General features: G+C 30.4%; 1 protein-coding gene across 1 annotated transcript; it reads left to right on the top strand.

Annotated features, from left to right (window-relative positions):
- The first annotated feature begins 186 nt into the window (after positions 1–186).
- LOC139516620 (PCI domain-containing protein 2-like) lies at positions 187–20,247 on the top strand. Its single transcript, XM_071306819.1, has 15 exons — positions 187–319; positions 2,943–2,984; positions 4,235–4,356; positions 4,743–4,808; positions 5,407–5,503; positions 5,881–5,984; positions 6,630–6,705; positions 7,350–7,444; positions 8,168–8,214; positions 9,581–9,681; positions 10,389–10,462; positions 11,501–11,626; positions 16,157–16,223; positions 17,432–17,488; positions 19,861–20,247. Exons 1-15 carry the CDS (start codon positions 284–286, stop codon positions 19,942–19,944), a joined length of 1,194 nt encoding a protein of 397 aa, XP_071162920.1. The 5' UTR covers positions 187–283; the 3' UTR covers positions 19,945–20,247.
- The last annotated feature ends 435 nt before the right edge of the window (positions 20,248–20,682 follow it).

Below are 20,682 nucleotides of genomic sequence, written 5' to 3'. Positions count from 1 at the left end.
CTTTCCCGAGACAGGAAGTCTAATTTATGACTATACAATTAATTGAAATTTGTGTTATTTGTGATTCATTTTCTTTTTCTAGTTTTAAATTATTTATAAAGAATACATAAAGAAAACACCGTATCACAAAAACAACTATCAAAATTGGTCGCAAAGACGTGGGAAGCTGTATGAGGATACTATCTGTTCAGTACTATCCTTGTAAAATCAAAACTTCCGGTTTCAATTTTCACATGGGTTGCATTGATTTTTAAGCCCTGTAAACATTTATTGGCCATTGAAAATGGCAACTTGGTCAATGAACCAGTATTTTCAAACAGTAAGTTTATGTTTTATAGGAAATGAAAAAAATCACTTTGCTCCTTAAAATATACTTGTTTATATTTAAACTGGAAAACAATTTTTTTACAAAAAAGAAAGAGTAAAAAATTATACATGATATATAATATATAAGAAAGACAAAGTGCTGACAAAGTTGTCCAAGACATAAAAAACATGGCTAAACAATTTAAGGTTCATCATAACAAACGGACAAATATGGCTGTATTTACATGCCAAAAATTACTCTGAGTACAGACTTACCTGTGCAGTTGGAAAAGTTTTAATGCCTGGCATCAACTAGATATAATAAAGTTAAATGCATTTTGTGTTTCAGAAAGATAAAATCTCTTTTGGATTTTTCCTTCGTGCAAAAGTTCTGAAAATTGACTAAGTTGTGGTACAACTATGAGATGCTCCCTCAGGTAAAAAAACGGTTTGTATTGTTTTGATTGTCCTTAATTGGCGGTATCGGGATTGTTCGTCCTGATTACATGTTCGCCCTAGGTTCGTTCGCACTGAGTCTGTTAGCCCTGATAGTCCGTTCGCCCTGGGTTCGTTCGCCCTATATTCATTTTATTTATGATATGTATATATTACATTAACGAACGAAATATATATATATATTTATATATTGAAATTCATGTATATCTATTAAAAGTTAAATACAGAATATTTGCCAAATTTATATTAATTAAATAAAGTTCTTGGCTGCATTGTTACACTTTATTTTATAATTACTTTTAATTACTGTTGATTGAATTTTGATTGCTGATTATAAGGTATCATTTGAAATCTTTGATATCACTGATTGTTATATGAATTGTCTTTGATGGATTAATAATGAAAATAACGTTTTTCTCAAATAAAATAGTCAGCTTGGATGGGTAAAAACACTGATGACAAGTGATCAATGTACAGCAGTGTGACTGTGTTTTTGGTATTTGTTTCACTTATAGTAATTCATATTAGTGCTTTTAAATATTCGTTTAGGAAATAAAGGTGTGCGAAGTACAGTTCGGAATTGATCTTGTATAACTGTTACTGAATATTTTTATATTGTTAAAATGTATCAATAAAGTTAAATTTAGACTTAGTCTTTAGTTGTTTTATGTCAAATATTTTGTAGTCTTTGAATTCACAGAAACTTATCCTCGTAGCAGCTTGAAGACAACAAGTCTTCAGTTGTTTCACATTTAAAAATATTGTAAATATTCGACCAAATTGTAGACTGACTTCACCAAATTCAATTATATACACACAACGCAACACTATACTAAAAAATAAAATCAGGGCGAACGGACTCGAGGCGAACAGGTATTAGGGCGAACAGAAACTAGGGCGAACCAGAATCAGGGCGGACGGACCCGGATTCTTAATTGGCATGGACAAGAGGTATCTTCACAACTGCAGTTGAGATAAAGAGTTCGTCTGAGTCAGTGAGTGGACAGTATCAAAGTAATGCAGGTGTTTGTTTATTTTTACACCTTCTGCAGAAAGGAAAAAAATGCCCAGCAAAAACCAAAAAAGATTTTATCTTTCTTTAACACAAAATGCATTTAACTTTTATATATCTAGTGGATGCTAGGCATTAAAACTTTCCAAACAGCACAGGTAAGTCTGTACACAGAGTAGTTTTTGAGGTGAAAATACGGCCATATTTGTCCAATTGTTATGATGAACCTTAAACAAAAAGACAACAATTTTTTCTAAAAAATGGAACAAAAACTACTTGACCATCACCATGATCACTGACAACTGACACTGTAAGCTGACTGTTAATATGAGGCAGGCATAACCTGTGAATGGGGAAGAAGTCTGTATGAATTATTTTTTTTGTGACTTAGATATTTGTTAAAAAAAAAAAAAAACGTAAATACTGTAACGTTTCCGATTTTGGTTCTGTTGTAAGTGATTTTACTTGTGAGTTATTTAAGTTATGACGTCATGTTCAATGTAAACAAAGAAACGCAATGCATCAGGTAACGTTCATTTATATCAAAGACAAAGAATTATTAAAAATGAAATATTGGTATTGTGTACCTTGAGTTCCAATATTTTACTAGACTACACAACGAGACCTGAAGAAGGAAGTTGATTTCTGCATTCTGGGCAAATGTGGGAATTAAAAAAAGGGACAAAAAGAATTTGAACGATTTTGAGTTTAGTAGTACAATGAAAATTTCAGGGTTTTCCCGATTTATTTTTTATTGATTTTTCTACTGTAATAGGGGACTTCGTCCCCATATGAATTGCCAAATGTTTAAATGTTCTACATATATTTAAAAAAATGTTAATAAGTTGTATAGCTAGTCATGCTAGTGTCAGTTAAATTTGCTTCCATACAGTTGGTTTTTTTCCTCATAGTTCTTCATTCCTGGCTTCAAAGCATTGAAAAACTAATGAAAACACAAAAGGTTCAAAATAGGGATCAGAGAGTGATCAATAGATTATCTCACAACTGCTTCTAGTGACCACACATTTATGACATTAAGATTTGTTGCTGGAAAAGATTTATTTAGAATTTTGGCTTTACACAAACATGCCTAATGTTAAACAGTTTATATGTAACCATCTTAGAATATTCAATATAAGAGATAATGACAAAGTATCTTTATTTTTAGTTAGATGATGCCTTACAAGAAAGAGATGGGTTGAAAACAGCAGTAAGTTATTGATTTTAGATGTAAATCTATTTTTGTAACAATTTCTGAGCAATAGTTAACAGAATATGTCCCTTTTTTACATGTAACATGTTGAAAATGAAAAAAGTTAATGTGAAATAGATTTTGATAAATAAATTTAGACAAGATGAGAAAAGTATTTTTCCTATTTTGCACATTAGCTAAAGTTTTTCATTACTCTTTTCTTTTCAATTTCATTTTAGTTTTTGCATGTGTGCATGTGAAGAAAAATTATTTAAAGTTATCAATAATTAGTCAATTTTTATACGCCTGTCAAAATTTTGACGGGACATATTATGGTATACAAATGTCCGGCGTCCGTCCGTCTGTCCGGCGTAAACATGTTGCACCGTAACTTGAGAACGACTTATCCCAATTTCATGAAACTTGATATTGTTGTTTCTTATGATGGTCAAATGATCTGTATACTATACTTTTTGATGAAAATTAGATTAAAACTTTTTGAGTTACCGGACTTTCTAAATAAAACAGGGGTGTGTTTTTTCCCATGTCCCGCCGTATCTCAAAAACAATTTATGATAATTGATTAAAACTTTACACACTTCTTAGTTATATTAATCTTAAGATCTGTATACTTTTTGGTGATGATACAAAATTTCATTTTTCAGTTATTGAGTATTTTGTAAAAAAGGAGGGTTCACATGTCACGCCCTATCTCAAAAACAATTTATGCTTATAGCTTTAAACTTTACACACTTCTTAGTTATATTAATCGTAAGATCTGTTTCCTTTTTGGTGATGATTCAAGATTTTATTTAAGAGTTATTGAGGGTTTTTTTGTTAAAAAAAATGTGTTTTCACATTTCGTGCTGTATCTCAAAGACAATATATGATTATTGTTTAAAACTTTACACACTTCTTAGTTATAATAATCTTAAGATCTGTATACTTTTTGGTGATGATTCAAAATTTTACTTAAGAGTTAATAAGTTTTTTGTTAAAAAAGGTGTGTTTTCATTTCACATGTCACCGTATCTCAGAAACTTATAATTTATGATTATTGCATAAAATAACGGGTGTATCATGCGCTCATGGCACAGCTGTTTATTGAACTTGTTAATGTACTGTACCCATAGTTTTTATGGTGAAGTACCAAAATCAATCAGAAGTTTTTAAAAATCTACAGCTAAATAATGAAGAAAAATTAACCAATGAACAGAATGAACCATTATGCAATCAATTTATTATATTTTGTTTGACATTTTTTCCAGGAATTACTGTCATTCCAACATCCACATATTCAAAATCCTCGACTACAGGTAGAGCATCCAGAATCTCAGGTCCAGAGAGTTTTTGATAGTCCATTTGATGAAATGATTGCTGCTCATTTAAGGTTAGTCTAGAAAAAAATATGAAGTGTAAAGGACAAAGCAAATTAAAAACAAACAAAGTTACAAACACACACATATAATTTATCAATACAGGTACTCATAAAAATTTTGATTTTGCCATGAAAATTAATTCCTGAAGTATATATGTAGCATTTATATTTACGGTTAGATCTTTTATACATGACAGTACTTTCAACACTGAGCATTAGCTGACACTGAACAGCACGCTATAAAGGGCCTCAAAAATAATTATATACATATTTTTATGACATTGTCTATAATCATAGTACTTACTACAATGTACGAATATCTAAATACTGTCATTTACATAACAAGAAAAACCAAAAAGACAAGAGTTCTTGATAGATTTTTCATTTTATTTTTGCAGATGTTGCTGGGCTGTTTCAAATCATGATTTTATTGAAGCATATGGCTGCCAATCTGTTGTTGCACAGTATCCTTCTTTAAACTTGTTGTTTTATCAATAAGAGGGGAACATGTTTGTTAAAAATATGTTTTTGATTTTCATCTAGCAGTAGAAAAGATCTTCAACATAGGCATAAATGAGTTGCAATGTTTAAAATTTTTAAAAATGATACTGAATGTATATTGTGTACGTACTATTTCACAAAAACTTTGTGGATTATTTTTTAGGAATATTTAAAAAGATGAAAACTATCACAAATTTACAAGCATTGTCCTTCGATCTTATGATTCTTCATTGACTTCATAATTTTTACTGTGACACCTGGAATTTAGCTTTCTATATGAATACATGGATCTGTTATTCAAACAGACATCTTTTATATTTCTGAATTCCAAAAAATATAACTCATGTGTATTATTATATGATATTTTAAAATGTTTGACTTTGAGTTGACAATCGTACAATTAGAATTTTCTAGTAATTACATTTAAAATGAGACCAAACATAAGATCAAAAGAGATAAGACTAAATAAAAAAGTAATTTGATTTTTGAAAAGCATATACATTTGTTTGTGCTCAATCTTGCTCAAGATTTTATATTTATTTATTCCTTAATTTAGATTAGAGCATTCAACAAGATATTTCAGAGTCAAAAGGATGAAAACTGGTCCCTGCCTATCATGTTTAATATATTTATAGATCTGAGATTGTTTGCCAACAGTGTAAGTATCATACAATTATAACAATAATTATAGCAAACTAGATTATAGCTTTTTTAAGAAATTATGTTTGACAAATCTGCTTCATGCCAGTTTAACCAATATGTATCTAATTAAAGCTAATTACTTTTCTAAATTTTTGATTTTTTTTTTAAACAATTCAGACAAAACAGCATCAAATAAAAATTGGAAACTTTTGTTGAAATATCCTCAAAAGATCTACTAGAAAAAAAAACACCTGTAAAATATTTGTTTTAATTTAATTACGAGAGCAAAATAATTTTCCAATTGAACCTATCAGATAATAATTTTATATTTATAAGAAATTGCTTTACTTAGACATATATTTTTGTGTTTATTAAATTTTACTTTGTTTTCAGGGAGATATACAAGCTGTACACAAAGGAAAGGGTAAAATGGGAGACAGATTAGAGAAAGCTGCTGATCTTATCATGGGCTGTTTTAGAGTCTGTGCCAGTGACAAGTATGTACTTGAATAGCTTATACATCTTAGATGGTTGGGTTCGATTAGTTTTGAAAAACATGATATAGTTATGAATAATTGATATGCTACAGTAGTTTGTTTTTTTGGATATCCAATTTGAATTCTGTAAATTCATAACATTTTTCAGGCATTTATTATAACAAGTGTTGAACAATTGACAAAAATTCAAGATTATTGTGATTTCAGAGAATGCATACAAATATTGTCTTCTTTATAGAAAATATATTGGAGGGGTTTTTTTTGTGAAAAAAATATACATTCCATTAATTCTGATTCTTGCATATATTAAGAAATGTCAGTTTATTTATAATTCCTATATTCAATGAAACATTTAATTATCCTGTTTGTCTAATTTGTGCAAATCAAATTCTATGAGAATATCTAGGTATATATATATTGCGTTATGGTTCTGCAACTACTTTACCGGTATACATTGCTAGAAATTGTGTATTTATGAAAATGATATGAATAATAACTATTTACCTCTATTGAAATAATTTTAGACATAAAGTTCAAATCAAGACTTTGAATGAATGAAAATCTTATACACCTGTACATGTATATCTAATGAAGTTCTCATTTTAAAACTCACTTCAAATTTTTTGTTTATGTCTTTTTATATAGTCGAGCATCTGTAGAAGATTCCAAGAAATGGGGAATGTTGAATCTTGTTAATCAGCTGTTTAAAATATACTTTAAGGTGAGTATGAAAACCTTTATTGGTGCAATAAGTTTATTCCAATCATGCTGGTTATAATAATTAATATTTGTATTTTTGTATTTAATATTGATAAATACAAATAGCCTTTATTAGTCATATGATCTGTTTAGAATCCAAATCTAGATAAAAACGCTTTGTATAAAATATGAAGTTAATAGGTATAGGAAGATGTGGTATGAGTGCCAATGAGACAACTATCCATCCAAATAACAAATTTATAAAAGTAAACCATTATAGGTCAAGGTACGGCCTTCAACACAGAGCCTTGGCTCACACCGAACAACAAGCTAGGCAATCTTTCAGTAGAAAAATTTCAGATTGCCCATAAAACCAGACTGAGAATATTTTATGAAGTTATTGAACTTTCTCCAAAAATTACAAAGGCATGAAAAATGATTAAAAATTAAAATCCTCACACTTTCTGCATTTTTTTTGGGAGGAGCATGGAATTTTGATACAATTCCTTAAAACACTATTCAACATGTGTACATTCACATAAACATCTTTGTCAGTTGCAATATATATCATTCTATAACTACATTATTGATGAAATAAAAAAGATTATTAATTTAAAAAATGCATTAAATTTTTAGTTTTGTAAACACATACTTCTGTTATTGCAGATAAACAAATTACACTTGTGTAAGCCACTTGTTAGAGCTATAGACAGTTTACCAATGAAAAACAGATTCTCTCTGTCTCAACAAGTTACGTTTAAGTAAGTAAGACTTAAGATTGTTATGAACAGCTGTGAAGATGGTACAGTTATCGGACAAATAGTTAAGTTTTGGACTGGAAACAAGGCTTGTATGATTTTTAATTTTTAGTTTCTTGTGTATAATTTGGAGTTTGGTATGACGTCCATAATTACGGAACTAATATACATATTTTTTTTTGGGCCAGCTGAAGGACTCCTCCTGTTACAGGAGTTTTTCGCTGCATTTAAGACCCATTAGTGGCCTTGGGTTGTTGTCTGCTCTATGGTTAGGTTGTTGTCTCTTTGACACATTCCCCATTATCATTCTCAATTTTATTTGAAATTGGTCTAATGTTAAAAAAGATGTAGGCAATAGTATTGATGAGTAGTTGAAATCAGGTATGGTTAGAAACTTTGTATTGTATCTTTTTATCTTCGACATGTTGCAGAAATAAAAAATGCATTGGAGCATTTAAAGACACTTTATATAAAATTTCAGAAATCAATGATGCAAAATTTGACATCTTTCATACAAATTATAGACATATGTGTGAATGCAACTGCCATAGTTTTGTCCAAACAATATTTTTGTAATTTATGTGAAAATTTGTGTATATTTTTATACTAATTGTAAAAATAATCTTTAAGATGATGAACTATAAAAAAAAATTATGTAAGCAGGCCATTTTGACACTTTATACATGTACTACGTAATTTTGTAATTGAGGAAAATGTTAATTTCAGATATTATGTTGGAAGAAAGGCAATGTTTGACAGCGATTACAAAGCAGGTATTTATTAAATGACATATCACAATCATAGTTACAAAGTGTTTAAACAAAAGCATTTGTGAGTTAATTGGTCAAGTTTGAACATCAATCAACTCAAAAACAAATGTGATATCCTTTGACAGTTTGATCATTGTTTTGAAAATTTTCCTATCTGATCCCTTTGTACACACCCTCACAGGGTTGGTATTATCATGAATATATTTAGATAAGTTAAAGAAGCAGATGAGTATATAGAGTATCTAAAAATAACTGCAAATTAAAATCACTACATGTTACCACTGATAGTAAAGTATTCCAAGTTATGCAATAAAAAAAACCCTGAAAAAACTGGAAGTAAAAAGGTCAGTTTATAAGAAACCATATCAAAAATGTTATATTCATCTCAGTCAGTAAATGCCATATCTGTCCTCAATTGACATTTTTACGAAGACAAGATAGGAACTAATGCAGCAGGGATGATGCCTTTTTAAAATCTTCTTTAAGCTGAAATGAATATCAAAGATATTTATAGTACAACACTAGAACACACCAGTGAAATCTCTGGTCCATGACTGAATTAAAGTATATAACTGTGTGTAAGCCTTAGTTTAGCCTGGATATTTAGTATTGATATTGTCATCTGATAAAGTCATGCTGATTATAAGATGAACAGTTTTCTTTACTTTCAAAATCTTTCTGTTTGAAACCATCAACCTGGAACTTATCAATTATTGGTAATATTAACTATTTTGAAAAACAAAAGGGCCTGGAATGGAGTAATTTTTAATCAACAGCATTTTCCAATATAAGTTATAAATAAAGTTGAATTCTTTGTTTCCCTGTTTTGCATCATGCCGGCTAACAAATTAGAAACTGTTCCTATATATATGCCTTATTTTAAGTCTTGATTTTTAATATTTGTATTGTCATCTTTTAAAGTCATACTGATTAAAATACTACAATAGGAAACAATGCGACAATGATAGAATTTAAAAGTGTCAACCCTGTGATTATGACCCGTGTTTATAGCAAATCCTAAATACACCATTTGGTGGTGCGTCTGTCAGACTGGAAAGTACAGATGAGGTTTAGGTAACAGGTGAATATACTATTGGTATTGGTATTGGATTCGACCCGGAACTTGTAAATTATTGGCAGTATTTATTATGTGGAAAACAAAAGGGACTGAAATGGTGTAATTTTTAATCAACATCATTCTCCTATATTAGCTACATATAAAGTTGAATTCTTTGATTTGTCGTTTTTTACCCCATGACGGCTGACAAATTGGACCTCGTTATTTTAGTATTATAGATACATGAACATTGCTATTTAGTAACATAGTGTTCTGATTATTTAAATTTAAACTTAATGTTTTTACTTACAGCTGAAGAATATCTAACTTTTGCCTTTGAAAGATGTCATAAAAGAAGCATGAAGAATAAAAGAATGAGTTTAATTTACTTATTACCTGTTAAGATGTTGTTGGTAAGAATAAAAGAATGAGTTTAATTTACTTATTACCTGTTGCTAAGAATTAGGAAATAGGACTTGTTTTAATTTTCTTTAATAATAATAAATTTATTCAAATATTATCAAAATACATGTACGGTTGTAAATTTGGTTATTTGTAAGTTAAGGGAACTGTCTTTGTAACAGCCTATATAGATATTTCATTTGTTTTTTTATCTTTTAAAACTAGTAATTGTTAAGACCATGTCAGATCAATGAATTAAAATCATGTTGTATTCATTGTTATGAATTCATTAAATAGACGGTAGCTGACTATTTTTTTGTCAAACATGTCAATTTTTCTTTCAAAGTAACAACACAATCGATGATCCTGTTTTTGGCCAGGGGGCGTCTAACTGCAAGAAGATGACATTTTATTGCTCAATAATTGAACATTTAATTATTTCAGTCGCAATAATCAAATATAGTAGGGAAATGACATCAAGTTAATATTATTTTGAAGTTTTTGTTACAAAATGATATGTGTGCTTAATTGATATAATATTTTACAATCTTTATGCATCTTTTGAATCACCAGTTTTTGGTAATGAAGTCAAGACAGATTTTCATGAGTTCATACCTCATGGTCTTGCTTAGTAGCAATATAATGGCTATGTCATACCTCTCCCTTTCATAATGTAAATATTATGTGTCTATAATTAAAAATTCATTATGTATTTCAGGGTAAAATGCCTAAGCCTCAAGTATTACAGAAATATGATTTAATGCAGTTTGCTGATGTTGCTAGAAGTGTCAGGTAAGACCTCTCCCAGAAATGACTGCTTTTAAAAAATTAATCAAGAAGTTTGGATTTGTGGTGCATTTAAAACAAATAAGAACGATATCTTGAAATATAGATATTTTTATGCCCCATTTATGGGCATTATGTTTTCTGGTGTGTGCGTCTGACCGTTCGTTCATCCGTCAGTCTGTCCCGCTTCAAGTTTTTTATGAAGTTGAAGTCCAATCAACTTGAAACTTAGTACACATGTTCCCTATGATATGATCTTTCCAATTTTAATGCCAAATTAGAGATTTTCCCCCATTTTCAGTCCACTGAACATAGAAAATGATGGTTCCGATGGGTCATCCGTGTATTGTGTGATGATAAGACAGAAAATTAAGTGCAGGGAAGGAAGATGTAGTTTTATATTAAAATTCTGAAACTAGAAAAGTATTTTAATATTAAAAAAAAAATCAAAAAGTGGAAAATCTGAAGTAGTATAAGGACAACACAAAGTAAGAAAAAGAAGATGTGGTATGATTTCCAATGAGAAGTCTCTCCACCAGAGACCAAATGACATATAATAGAAGTTAACAACGATAGGTCAGTGTATGGCCTTCAACATGGAGCAATGCCCATCATTAGGGCATAGTAAGCTTTAAGTCTAGAACCAAAAATAAGAGACAAAGATGATTTGATTTTTGTTGTTGTAAAGTTGCTGTCTCATTTTGGTTATACCCATATTAATTTTTTTTATTCATAAAGAACTCTTAAGCAATCAATGAAGTCTATCACATACCTAGACAATGCTATAAATTAAGCTTGGGTTATATGAATCTTAATTTCAATTACTGTAAGTTCAGAAATTATTTTGTGCATGTATAATTGTGATTTTGAAAGACCAAACAAGTGTGATTAAACTATTGTGATTTTATGAAAATCTTTATTAAGACATAAGTATCTGATATTATAATGTTATTTTTAATTAATGTTATACTCAACCAGTCACATTATTTGCATTAATAAAGACCTTGCAATAATTTCTGAATTTACAGTATCATTTTATTACAGCACTGGTAACCTGTTGAAGTTGAATGAAGCTCTTCAAAGAAATGAAACCTTTTTCATTAAGTGTGGTATATATCTCATCTTGGAGAAACTAAAGATAATCACCTACAGAAATTTATTTAAAAAAGTGTAAGTATACATGAAAATCTCTGTAGGAAAACAAAGTATCTGAAAAACTCTTTTGAAAATCACCAAATAGATTTCCTGTGCAACAACATTTTGAAGGGTTACAATTTTTGCAGCGTATTTGTGTGCTTTTTATTTGAAGACTTGAATTTGTGTCAATTCTTATTTGTTTTTTTGTTTTACTTGAGAAAAAACATCAAAGACAAAGAGTTTTGATCCAAAATTGTTCATATGTTGTCCATTTGGATGTTTAAGAACCAATAATTACCAGTTACTAATCTTTTGTCATGTCAGAACAGCATGTGATTACACTTGTAATGTGGGTAAAAATTAAGTTTTTACTATTAATAATTTTTCTATATCAATTGCAATTTTTGCAGGGTTTTTTTTGTGGGAGGTTACTATTAAAAAGTTATCTCCCTTTTACTAAAAAGACTTAATTTAATATTTTTATGGTTTGGGTGAAAAACTTTCATTTGCTGAGTTATTTATTTTTACTAAATATTGTGGATGATGTGTTATCACATTTAAACATTTTATAAAAACAATGTGTTTAATCAAATTTGTAATATTGTTCAAATTTTGAAACTTATGATTATAATAAAATAGTTTTTGTTAGCAAATCATCTTCATTGTATATACTTTATAAATAGTCAAAAGGTGCATAAAATAAGGATTTTTGTAACATGTAAAATTTTACATGTAAATATTTTTAGATTGGTAGATATAATAAGAAGTTGTACAACTCTCCATCCAAGTCATAATTTGTAAAAGTAAACCATTATAAGTCAAAGTACAGACTTCAACATGTACACATGTATGCATTATTACAAGAGTAGTTGTATATTCAAAGGAAATTTTGTAATGGCTATAATTATTAGTTTTATAATCATTATTTGTTTACTGCATTTTTTAAAACCACAGTAATTCAAATCTCTAATCTTTTCATTTGTTCAAAAATAACAATAATAAATTATCACAAAATTTTGAATTTTAAGAAGTACAATTATTATGAACATGACAACAAGGTCACTGCTGGTTCCAAACCTTAACTTGTTTGGTTCCCTCTCAATGGTGATCTCTCAGTTTGTCTATTCCCTACATAATTAACAACATTTTTTCCCACAAAAAAAGAGGGAGGGATACACCTTGGGCATCCTCTTAATCTGCCTCTGAAACTGAGATACCTGTAGTCTTTCCTATGAAAGACTCATTTTAAGAGCTATCTCCCTTATATTTGAATTAAAAAAATTAATCTTTCTATATTTTCAGTTAAAAAAATCTATTTCTGTTATGATTTATTTTTACGGATATTTAGATTAAATTGGCTCTTTTAAATCCTTTCTGAAAAATGTACTCTCTAATCCTTATTTGTAACACTGTTCAAACTTCGAAACTTATAGTTATTGTTAAATTGTTATCATATAGAAAATAATCTTCACATTTTCATCTTCATTAAGGATCAAAGTGTGCATATACTATAATAATGTTTGGAGCATTTGATTTTCACATGTAAATATTAATTCTAATATGACATGCTTCTTTAGCTTTGTAAAGAAACCATACTTTATTATCCAATAAAATTAGTTAACACATGCATATATTGACTACGGCAGAAAAATGAATTTTATCAAATTGGTATACGCATTTAATGTATTTTCATTAACTTAGGACACTTTCAAACACTAAAATGATACACATTTTGTTACTAATACTTTTACAATGACAAAAATTCGAAATTGACATATTTGACCTAGATACCGCAACGTTCATGTTGGCTGTTCTAACTTCAAAAACCCTCCCTCTGAAAAACATGTTTCATCTATCCTGTTAAAAGGCATGTATATAATAATTTCATTGAAACATATGATCTGACGATAAAATATAAAATAAAGTATATGTTAATTATAACTGTTGTACTGAAATGACAAAATTGTTTCATATTTATGATAAAATGGATTGACCCTAGCAGGGAATCGAACCCCATTCTCCTATAAGAAAAAAAAAAATATAGGCGTAATTACCAATATACCACCAAGGTTTCCAATCCATTTTACAAATGCAATAAGATTGTCACTCAGTATTAATTTTAATCATCATGTAATACAGCATTTGAAATCGTCAGATGCACAAAGGCGTGCCCTTTCATCAACTTTACAGGGTTCAGCTACTGCAAGTATAGTCCAAATAATTATGACGTCTAGCAAGGCTATTTTTGTCGAGCCTGCAACTTTTGTTGCAGAAAGCTCGACATAGGGATAGTGATCCGGCGGCGGCGGCGGTGTTAGCTAACTTCTTAAAAGCTTTATATTTTAGAAGGTGGAAGACCTGGATGCTTCATACTTTGTATATAGATGCCTCATGTTACGAAGTTTCCGTCAGTCACATGTCCAATGTCCTTGACCTCATTTTCATGGTTCAGTGACCACTTGAAAAAAAAGTTCAGATTTTTTGTAATGTTGAATTCTCTCTTATTATAAGTAATAGGATAACTATATTTGATATGTGCGTACCTTGAAAGGTCCTCATGTCTGTCAGACAGTTTTCACTTGACCTCGACCTCATTTCATGGATCAATGAACAAGGTTAAGTTTTGGTGGTCAAGTCCATATCTCAGATACTACAAGCAATAGGGCTAGTATATTCGGTGTATGGAAGGACTGTAAGGTGTACATGTCCAACTGGCAGGTGTCATCTGACCTTGACCTCATTTTTATGGTTCAGTGGTTATAGTTAAATTTTTGTGTTTTGGTCTGTTTTTCTCATACTATATGCAATAGGTCTACTATATTTGTTGTATGGAATGATTGTAAGGTGTACCTATCTAGCGGGCAGATGTCATGTGACCTTGACCTCATTTTCATGGTTCAGTGGTCAAAGTTAAGTTTTTGAGTTTTGGTCTTTTTATCTAATACTATATGCCATAGGTCAACTATATTTGGTGTATGGAAATATTTTATGATCTTTAGGTCAGTCGCGTAAGTTTTATTTGACCGTGACCTCATTTTCACGGTTCATTGCACAGTGTTAAGTTTTTGTGTTTTGGTCTATTTTTCTTAAACTATAAGTAATAAGTCAACTATATATGTTGTATAGAAGCATTGTTAGCTGTACATGTCTGCCTGGCATGGTTCATCTGACCTTGACCTCATTTTCAAGGTTCCTTGGTCTTTGTTTAGTTATCTTGGTTAATGTTAAGTTTATGTGACAGTTGTATTAAAGCTTAGCTTTATACTTAGGACTATCAACATAATATCAATGATTAGTATAGAAGGCGAGACATTTCAGCGTGTGCACTCTTGTTTTTCTAGGACGCCGTTGTAGAAATAGCCTTGCCAGATGTCGTTATTATTTGGACTACCGGAAATTATAAATGAATCTCTGTCAAAGGGCCCCTCCTGCCAAGTCTGGAATGTCAGCACAACTTTATTAAGGAATCCTCTATCAGATATGAACATATTTACCAATGCTACAATAACCGGCGGAACATTTACAATTAATTTAGTAAATAAAGATTGACCTACATTTGTACCCGATTCTCCTTGTGCGTCCACCGCCATTGACAACTGACTTGAAAATGTGCATGTCAGAAATTGACCTCAAAGAAAAAGACGTTGAACTATAACTTTTCTGTTATATTGTGACACAAATATTGTTTAAGTTTATAAATTTGTTAATTTCTGTTTCAATTTTGAATTTTAGAAATACAACTTTGCGAAATTAAACTGGTTTGAACTAGTTGGATAAAAATCCACAGGGAGGTTGATGGCAGATCCTACACAAATACTGTACACTTATACACAGCGAACATAGAAATTACTGTAATTGTCCTAATCAGAATAGAAATAATTGATGCCAGCTATACTTTATTTTAGTTCTAACATGGGTAGGCATTATATTCGTGTTATTTTAGCCCTCGCTATCGCTCTGGCAAAAATAATCACGAATATAATGCCTACCCATGTTAAAACTACAATGAAGTATAGCTGGCATCAATTATTTCTTAAATGAATAATATGTGTTATAATAAAGTATGGGTAACATGATTGATTGATTGTTGGTGTTTAGCACCACTTTCAGCATTATTGGCTATATCATAATAACCATTTTTATTGGTGGAGGAAGCCTGAGTACCAAAAGAAGACCACAACATTGGGCAGTAAAGTTTGAACTTCAAATCATTTAAATCAGAGTCAAACACATCTGCTAATTCTAGGGTTTAAATTCTTAATCTCAGTGATTACTGTTGAAATTATTTTAAAAAGGCTTGACCACATAGCTCCATGGTTGAAATGACACAGATGTCATTCAGGATAACTCCTGGCTATTCTTACGAGCTTTTTTGGTGCAATTTGTTGGTGAATACAAATTTGACCGACTTCCTCCCTTGTTATCTTTGTAAATGAAGATGGAAAACAGGGATATCACATGAATCGATATTTTATAGGCATTAGGCATTTGATTTTATAATGGACTTTCCCCTATTTTGAATTGATTTTATGCTTTGTACAACACATTGGATTCTATTTGCAGATATTTAATATTAAAGACACATCTGTTACCAATAGAGTCCTTTACAGCAGCTTTGAGAATGATGCAGGTAAGTTGTTTCTCAATTGAGGACTTTCTTGAAACTCAAAATAATAATTTTATATAAATTACTTAGGAAGTATGCTGGTATACATACTGGTTCACTGCAGTGCAAAGCAATGCTGAAAAGTAAAAATTATGTATTGCCTTAATTAACAAACATTTTCAACTTTTGTAATCTAGTTTTGGCTATGTGTATGTTGGAAGGCAAAAGACTTGATAATTTTTATATGTATCTAAACCAAACATTGTTTTAAAATCAACAGGGATTAAAAACCACAAATTATTATCTCTTAAAATTGAGCCTTATTGTCACAAAACAATTCTACTGCCTGATAAGGGAAAGAATCTGCTTCAAGATATAATATTTAAAGTAAATTTCTTGATACTTGAAATGAGCTTCACCCTACTCAACCTGATATGCATGTATCACTGCACATTAAGTACCGTAGCATCATTATCATTCCTCAACCATTAGAAGCATGTGATAGATTATGTTATCTTTTTTTTTTCCAGTTTAATAATATGTTCCTATACATGTATTGCCATCACCTTGTCAATATGTTGAATAAACTTTAAATTTTACTTCAAACATTTATCCATTTAATATAAACAAACAGATTGACTTCATATTTGGTCAGAAGCTAATAAGTGTAGAGTTGAAATGTGTGTGTTGTTTTCAGACCTGTAAGACACCTACTTCCTGTTTGCTTTAATACTTTGTATTATGCTTTACACTACAACATATACATTCTAATTGCTTAATGTCTTTTAAGACTTTGCTCTTATCCAAAATTCGTCTTATTGCTGTTATTGTTGCATTCAATGCAGATTAAAAAAAAAACTCGCATCACAACAAGTTTTTAAACCAAAATGTGGAAAGAAAATATTAAATATTGCATTTTTTTTAAATTACATAATTTTCTAATAACTTTTGTACAACAATGATTCATGCCATTAACTACTGTTACTTCATTAATATTTGTTGCAAATTATTTTCATGGATTTTGTGGGTACCGGAAAACCATAAATATCAATTTTTTTCTTAGGTTGTATATATATGGCAAACCACAAAATCAAATATCCTAGAAAAGTTTCCTGAATCCTAGAAAATTGGTACCCACGAAAATAAATTATTCCACAGTATTAGATAAAATATATGTATCATTTGAAATGACATGTTTTAATTGACCAACAATTTTTTTTTTTATGTTCTAGGTAGATGATATAGACAATGATGAAACAGCATGCATAATTGCAAACTTGATATATGAGGTCAGTATGTATAGACAGCTAAAACATTCATAATTTTTTTCTCCTTGAAGCACACACATGTTTATAAAAAAATTAAAGCCTTATGTTGTTTTACAAACACAGTGTGGATGAGCAGCCTGGTTCATTTTTTTGTCAGTTCAAGATCAGTTTTGTTAACATTTTCACATGTTAAAAAACAGATCCTTTAAAAGTTTTAGTTTGAAAAAAAATGCTTAAGGGAAGAGTGGATGAAAAATTGTTAACAGACAGAGGGCAGACACCACCATGGTAAAACAAAAGATGAAAAAGAATTAACATATTGATATCAATACAAGGGAAAAGGGGCTGGTTAACTTCAGTGTTGTTAGTTCACTAAGGTTGTAAAATTGTAATGTACAGACAAAATATCAACATGGTGCAACAATCGGCCATATAGTCATTGACAGCTGTTGATTTTTCTGCATGATCTATAGAAGTTTGGTTTAAGGTTATACCGCAGTCCCACTAGGCCACGATCACACTACGATCTGTGAAAAAATGCAAATCTTGATGATTTTAGTACAGGATCGCAGTAAGGTCTTCTCACAGTCGTGGTCAGGTCTTTAAGATCTTGATGAGCATGGCTTACTTTGAACATGATCAATCAATCCTGGTGCGGTTGTGGCGAAATCATGGCGTAGTAGAAGAGCAGTAAGGACGTGGTAAGAGCGCAGTCGCTGTACCATCGTAGCGAAAGCGTGATTCTATTTGGAGAGACTTCGCTATGATCTCACAGCCACATTATTAAGACCTCACTTCAACCATCACATTCTAACTGCAACCCAACTACGCTTCCACCATGACTATACCACGTTTACACCGCGCTGTTCAAGACCTTAGTACGATTCTAGCCTATGCCGTCCTTCTGGTAGATTTTGTTGGCATGATTAAGTTGTCTTCGAGAAATCTACGTATTAATCAGAAATAGAAGGAATAAAACAGTATTAATATGGAACAAGGATGTTGACGTTATTACTTAGAAAGTAGAAAGATTGCGGTATACTTATAATTGAGGTAAGAACATACTATAATCACAGTAGAAGCGTGGTAAGATCATATTACAATTGGATAACTCGTGGTATGGTCGTATGGAGAACGTGATGAGCGTAGTAAGATCATGATAATCATAGAAAAAGCATGGTGAGAACATAATATAATCATAGCGGGATCATTGTAGAAGCGTAATGAGGATGTAGTATCATCGTGAAAACAATGAAAATAAAAGATTTCATGCAGCTCATACTGCAACCTCACCACCATCTGCATTAATTTAGGATTGCGGTGAGTTTGGTCAGATCGTGGTCTAGTGGGACTTGAGCTTTAACATTGGTTTGGTATATTATAATGTTACTTCTCTACAGGATACAAAAATATATGAATTTATACTCAAATTTAGGTGAAACAATTGGTAAGACCTCAATTTCATACTTGACAAGCAGGTTTAGTAGTTTGATATGAAATAAATGTGATATCACATCTTACTTCACAAAAAATAAACCTAGCTTTGAACTTTTCCAAAGATAATTTCAAAGGATAGTCACATCCATTTCATAGGTTAGTGATTATGTCCTAATTGTGTTTTGGGACAGTAGACTATTTTTAAAAAATTTGAATATTAGCTTATGTCCGTTTAGATTTATTGTAGACATTCTCATCCTCATTTTCAAAGATAAAACTGGAACTCGTTATATCAAAGCTGATCAGACTGACAAAAACAATTTAAAATAAACAGGAACAGGTATCAAGAGTAAATGAAATGAAAATCGATTGATTTGGATAGGCAGTGTACTTTGATATATCATGAATTTTGAATTACTAGTATAAGAGTTCTAGATTATGAAAGTAGCCTGTATTCTGTTTCATACTTACTCAGATAAGGAGAGTAGCTTATATATTTATTTTTATGAATATCAATAATACTGTGGATGCATTATTATTCATTGGATACCAATTTGCATCAATTTCGTGTTTATATGACAAGTTTTTATTTGAATGACCTTGACTACCCATGGGGGTTTTGCACCCTTGGCTGTTATAGGTAAACCCTGAATTTGAATGTTCAACTAAGTACAAAATTTCGTTAGGCTTATATGCAGATTTGTGAATACCACAAAATCAAATATCTACAAAAATACATTTAATTCTTTTTTTTACAAAATTAAGTATCCACGAAAAATATATGGTTCAATTGTACCACTTATTCAATAGAATAATAGAGAAGTGTTCATCTTACTGTGTTAACACATCTATGACATAAGTTCCTGTGAATGAACAGGACTAATAACTCTAAAGTCTGGTGTATTTATTTTATTTTCCAGTTTCATTTGTACTTATTCTTTGATGATTTATTTTAGAATAAGATCAAAGGCTACATATCTCACCAGCACCAGAAAGTAGTGGTCAGTAAGCAGAATGCATTCCCTGTGCTTTCATCATGAATAACAATTATTGCAGTAAAGTAGAGATAATCTAAAAACATGTGTCACACATGCCATGTCACATCCCATGTCACAGATGTGACAACAAACTTGGGCAGCTGAGATGTCTAAAGTCAGTAAAAGTATTTCTTAATAGAAATACAGTTATTAAGAAATACAGTTGAATTATACTGAATCGCATCTATTTACAAATTGTACTGTGGAATTGAGAAAATGTAATAGACTGTAAAAGTATGTGTAAAAATTGTAGAATCATGTACTATTTGTTCTTTTATATATACAATAAACAAATTGTAGTAAAAATACCTGTCATAATTATTTCAGTTGCCAAATATTCTTTTATAAGCTTGAATTATTAATCATCCATCACTACATCTCATTTCTTTTAGGGTTTCAGTTTGTCAGAAATATGCTATATATCAATAGGTTCATTTCTAACTTTTTCATGCAGTTAATCCTACCTGCTGAATGATTTACAGGGAAAAAGCAAAGGCCAATTTCAAAATCTTAAATTTTATGAGGTTTGTTCGACAAGGTCTTTAAATTTATTATGGTCCATAGAGACTGAATGAGAGCAAAAATAAGATTGGCTTATGGTCATAATGATGTGTAAAGATGTTGTACTAAAGTAAGTAAATGTTTATTATAGTGACATGTGTAATCACATTTCAATAAAGTACAAAAATATTACATACACAATAAAATACACCCGACCCATTGGGTCTATAAGTCACTTTC

This window comes from Mytilus edulis, chromosome 3, assembly GCF_963676685.1.
Source record: "Mytilus edulis chromosome 3, xbMytEdul2.2, whole genome shotgun sequence".
NCBI classification, from domain to species: Eukaryota; Metazoa; Mollusca; class Bivalvia; order Mytilida; family Mytilidae; genus Mytilus; species Mytilus edulis.
This window is presented reverse-complemented; position numbering and strand designations above follow the sequence as displayed.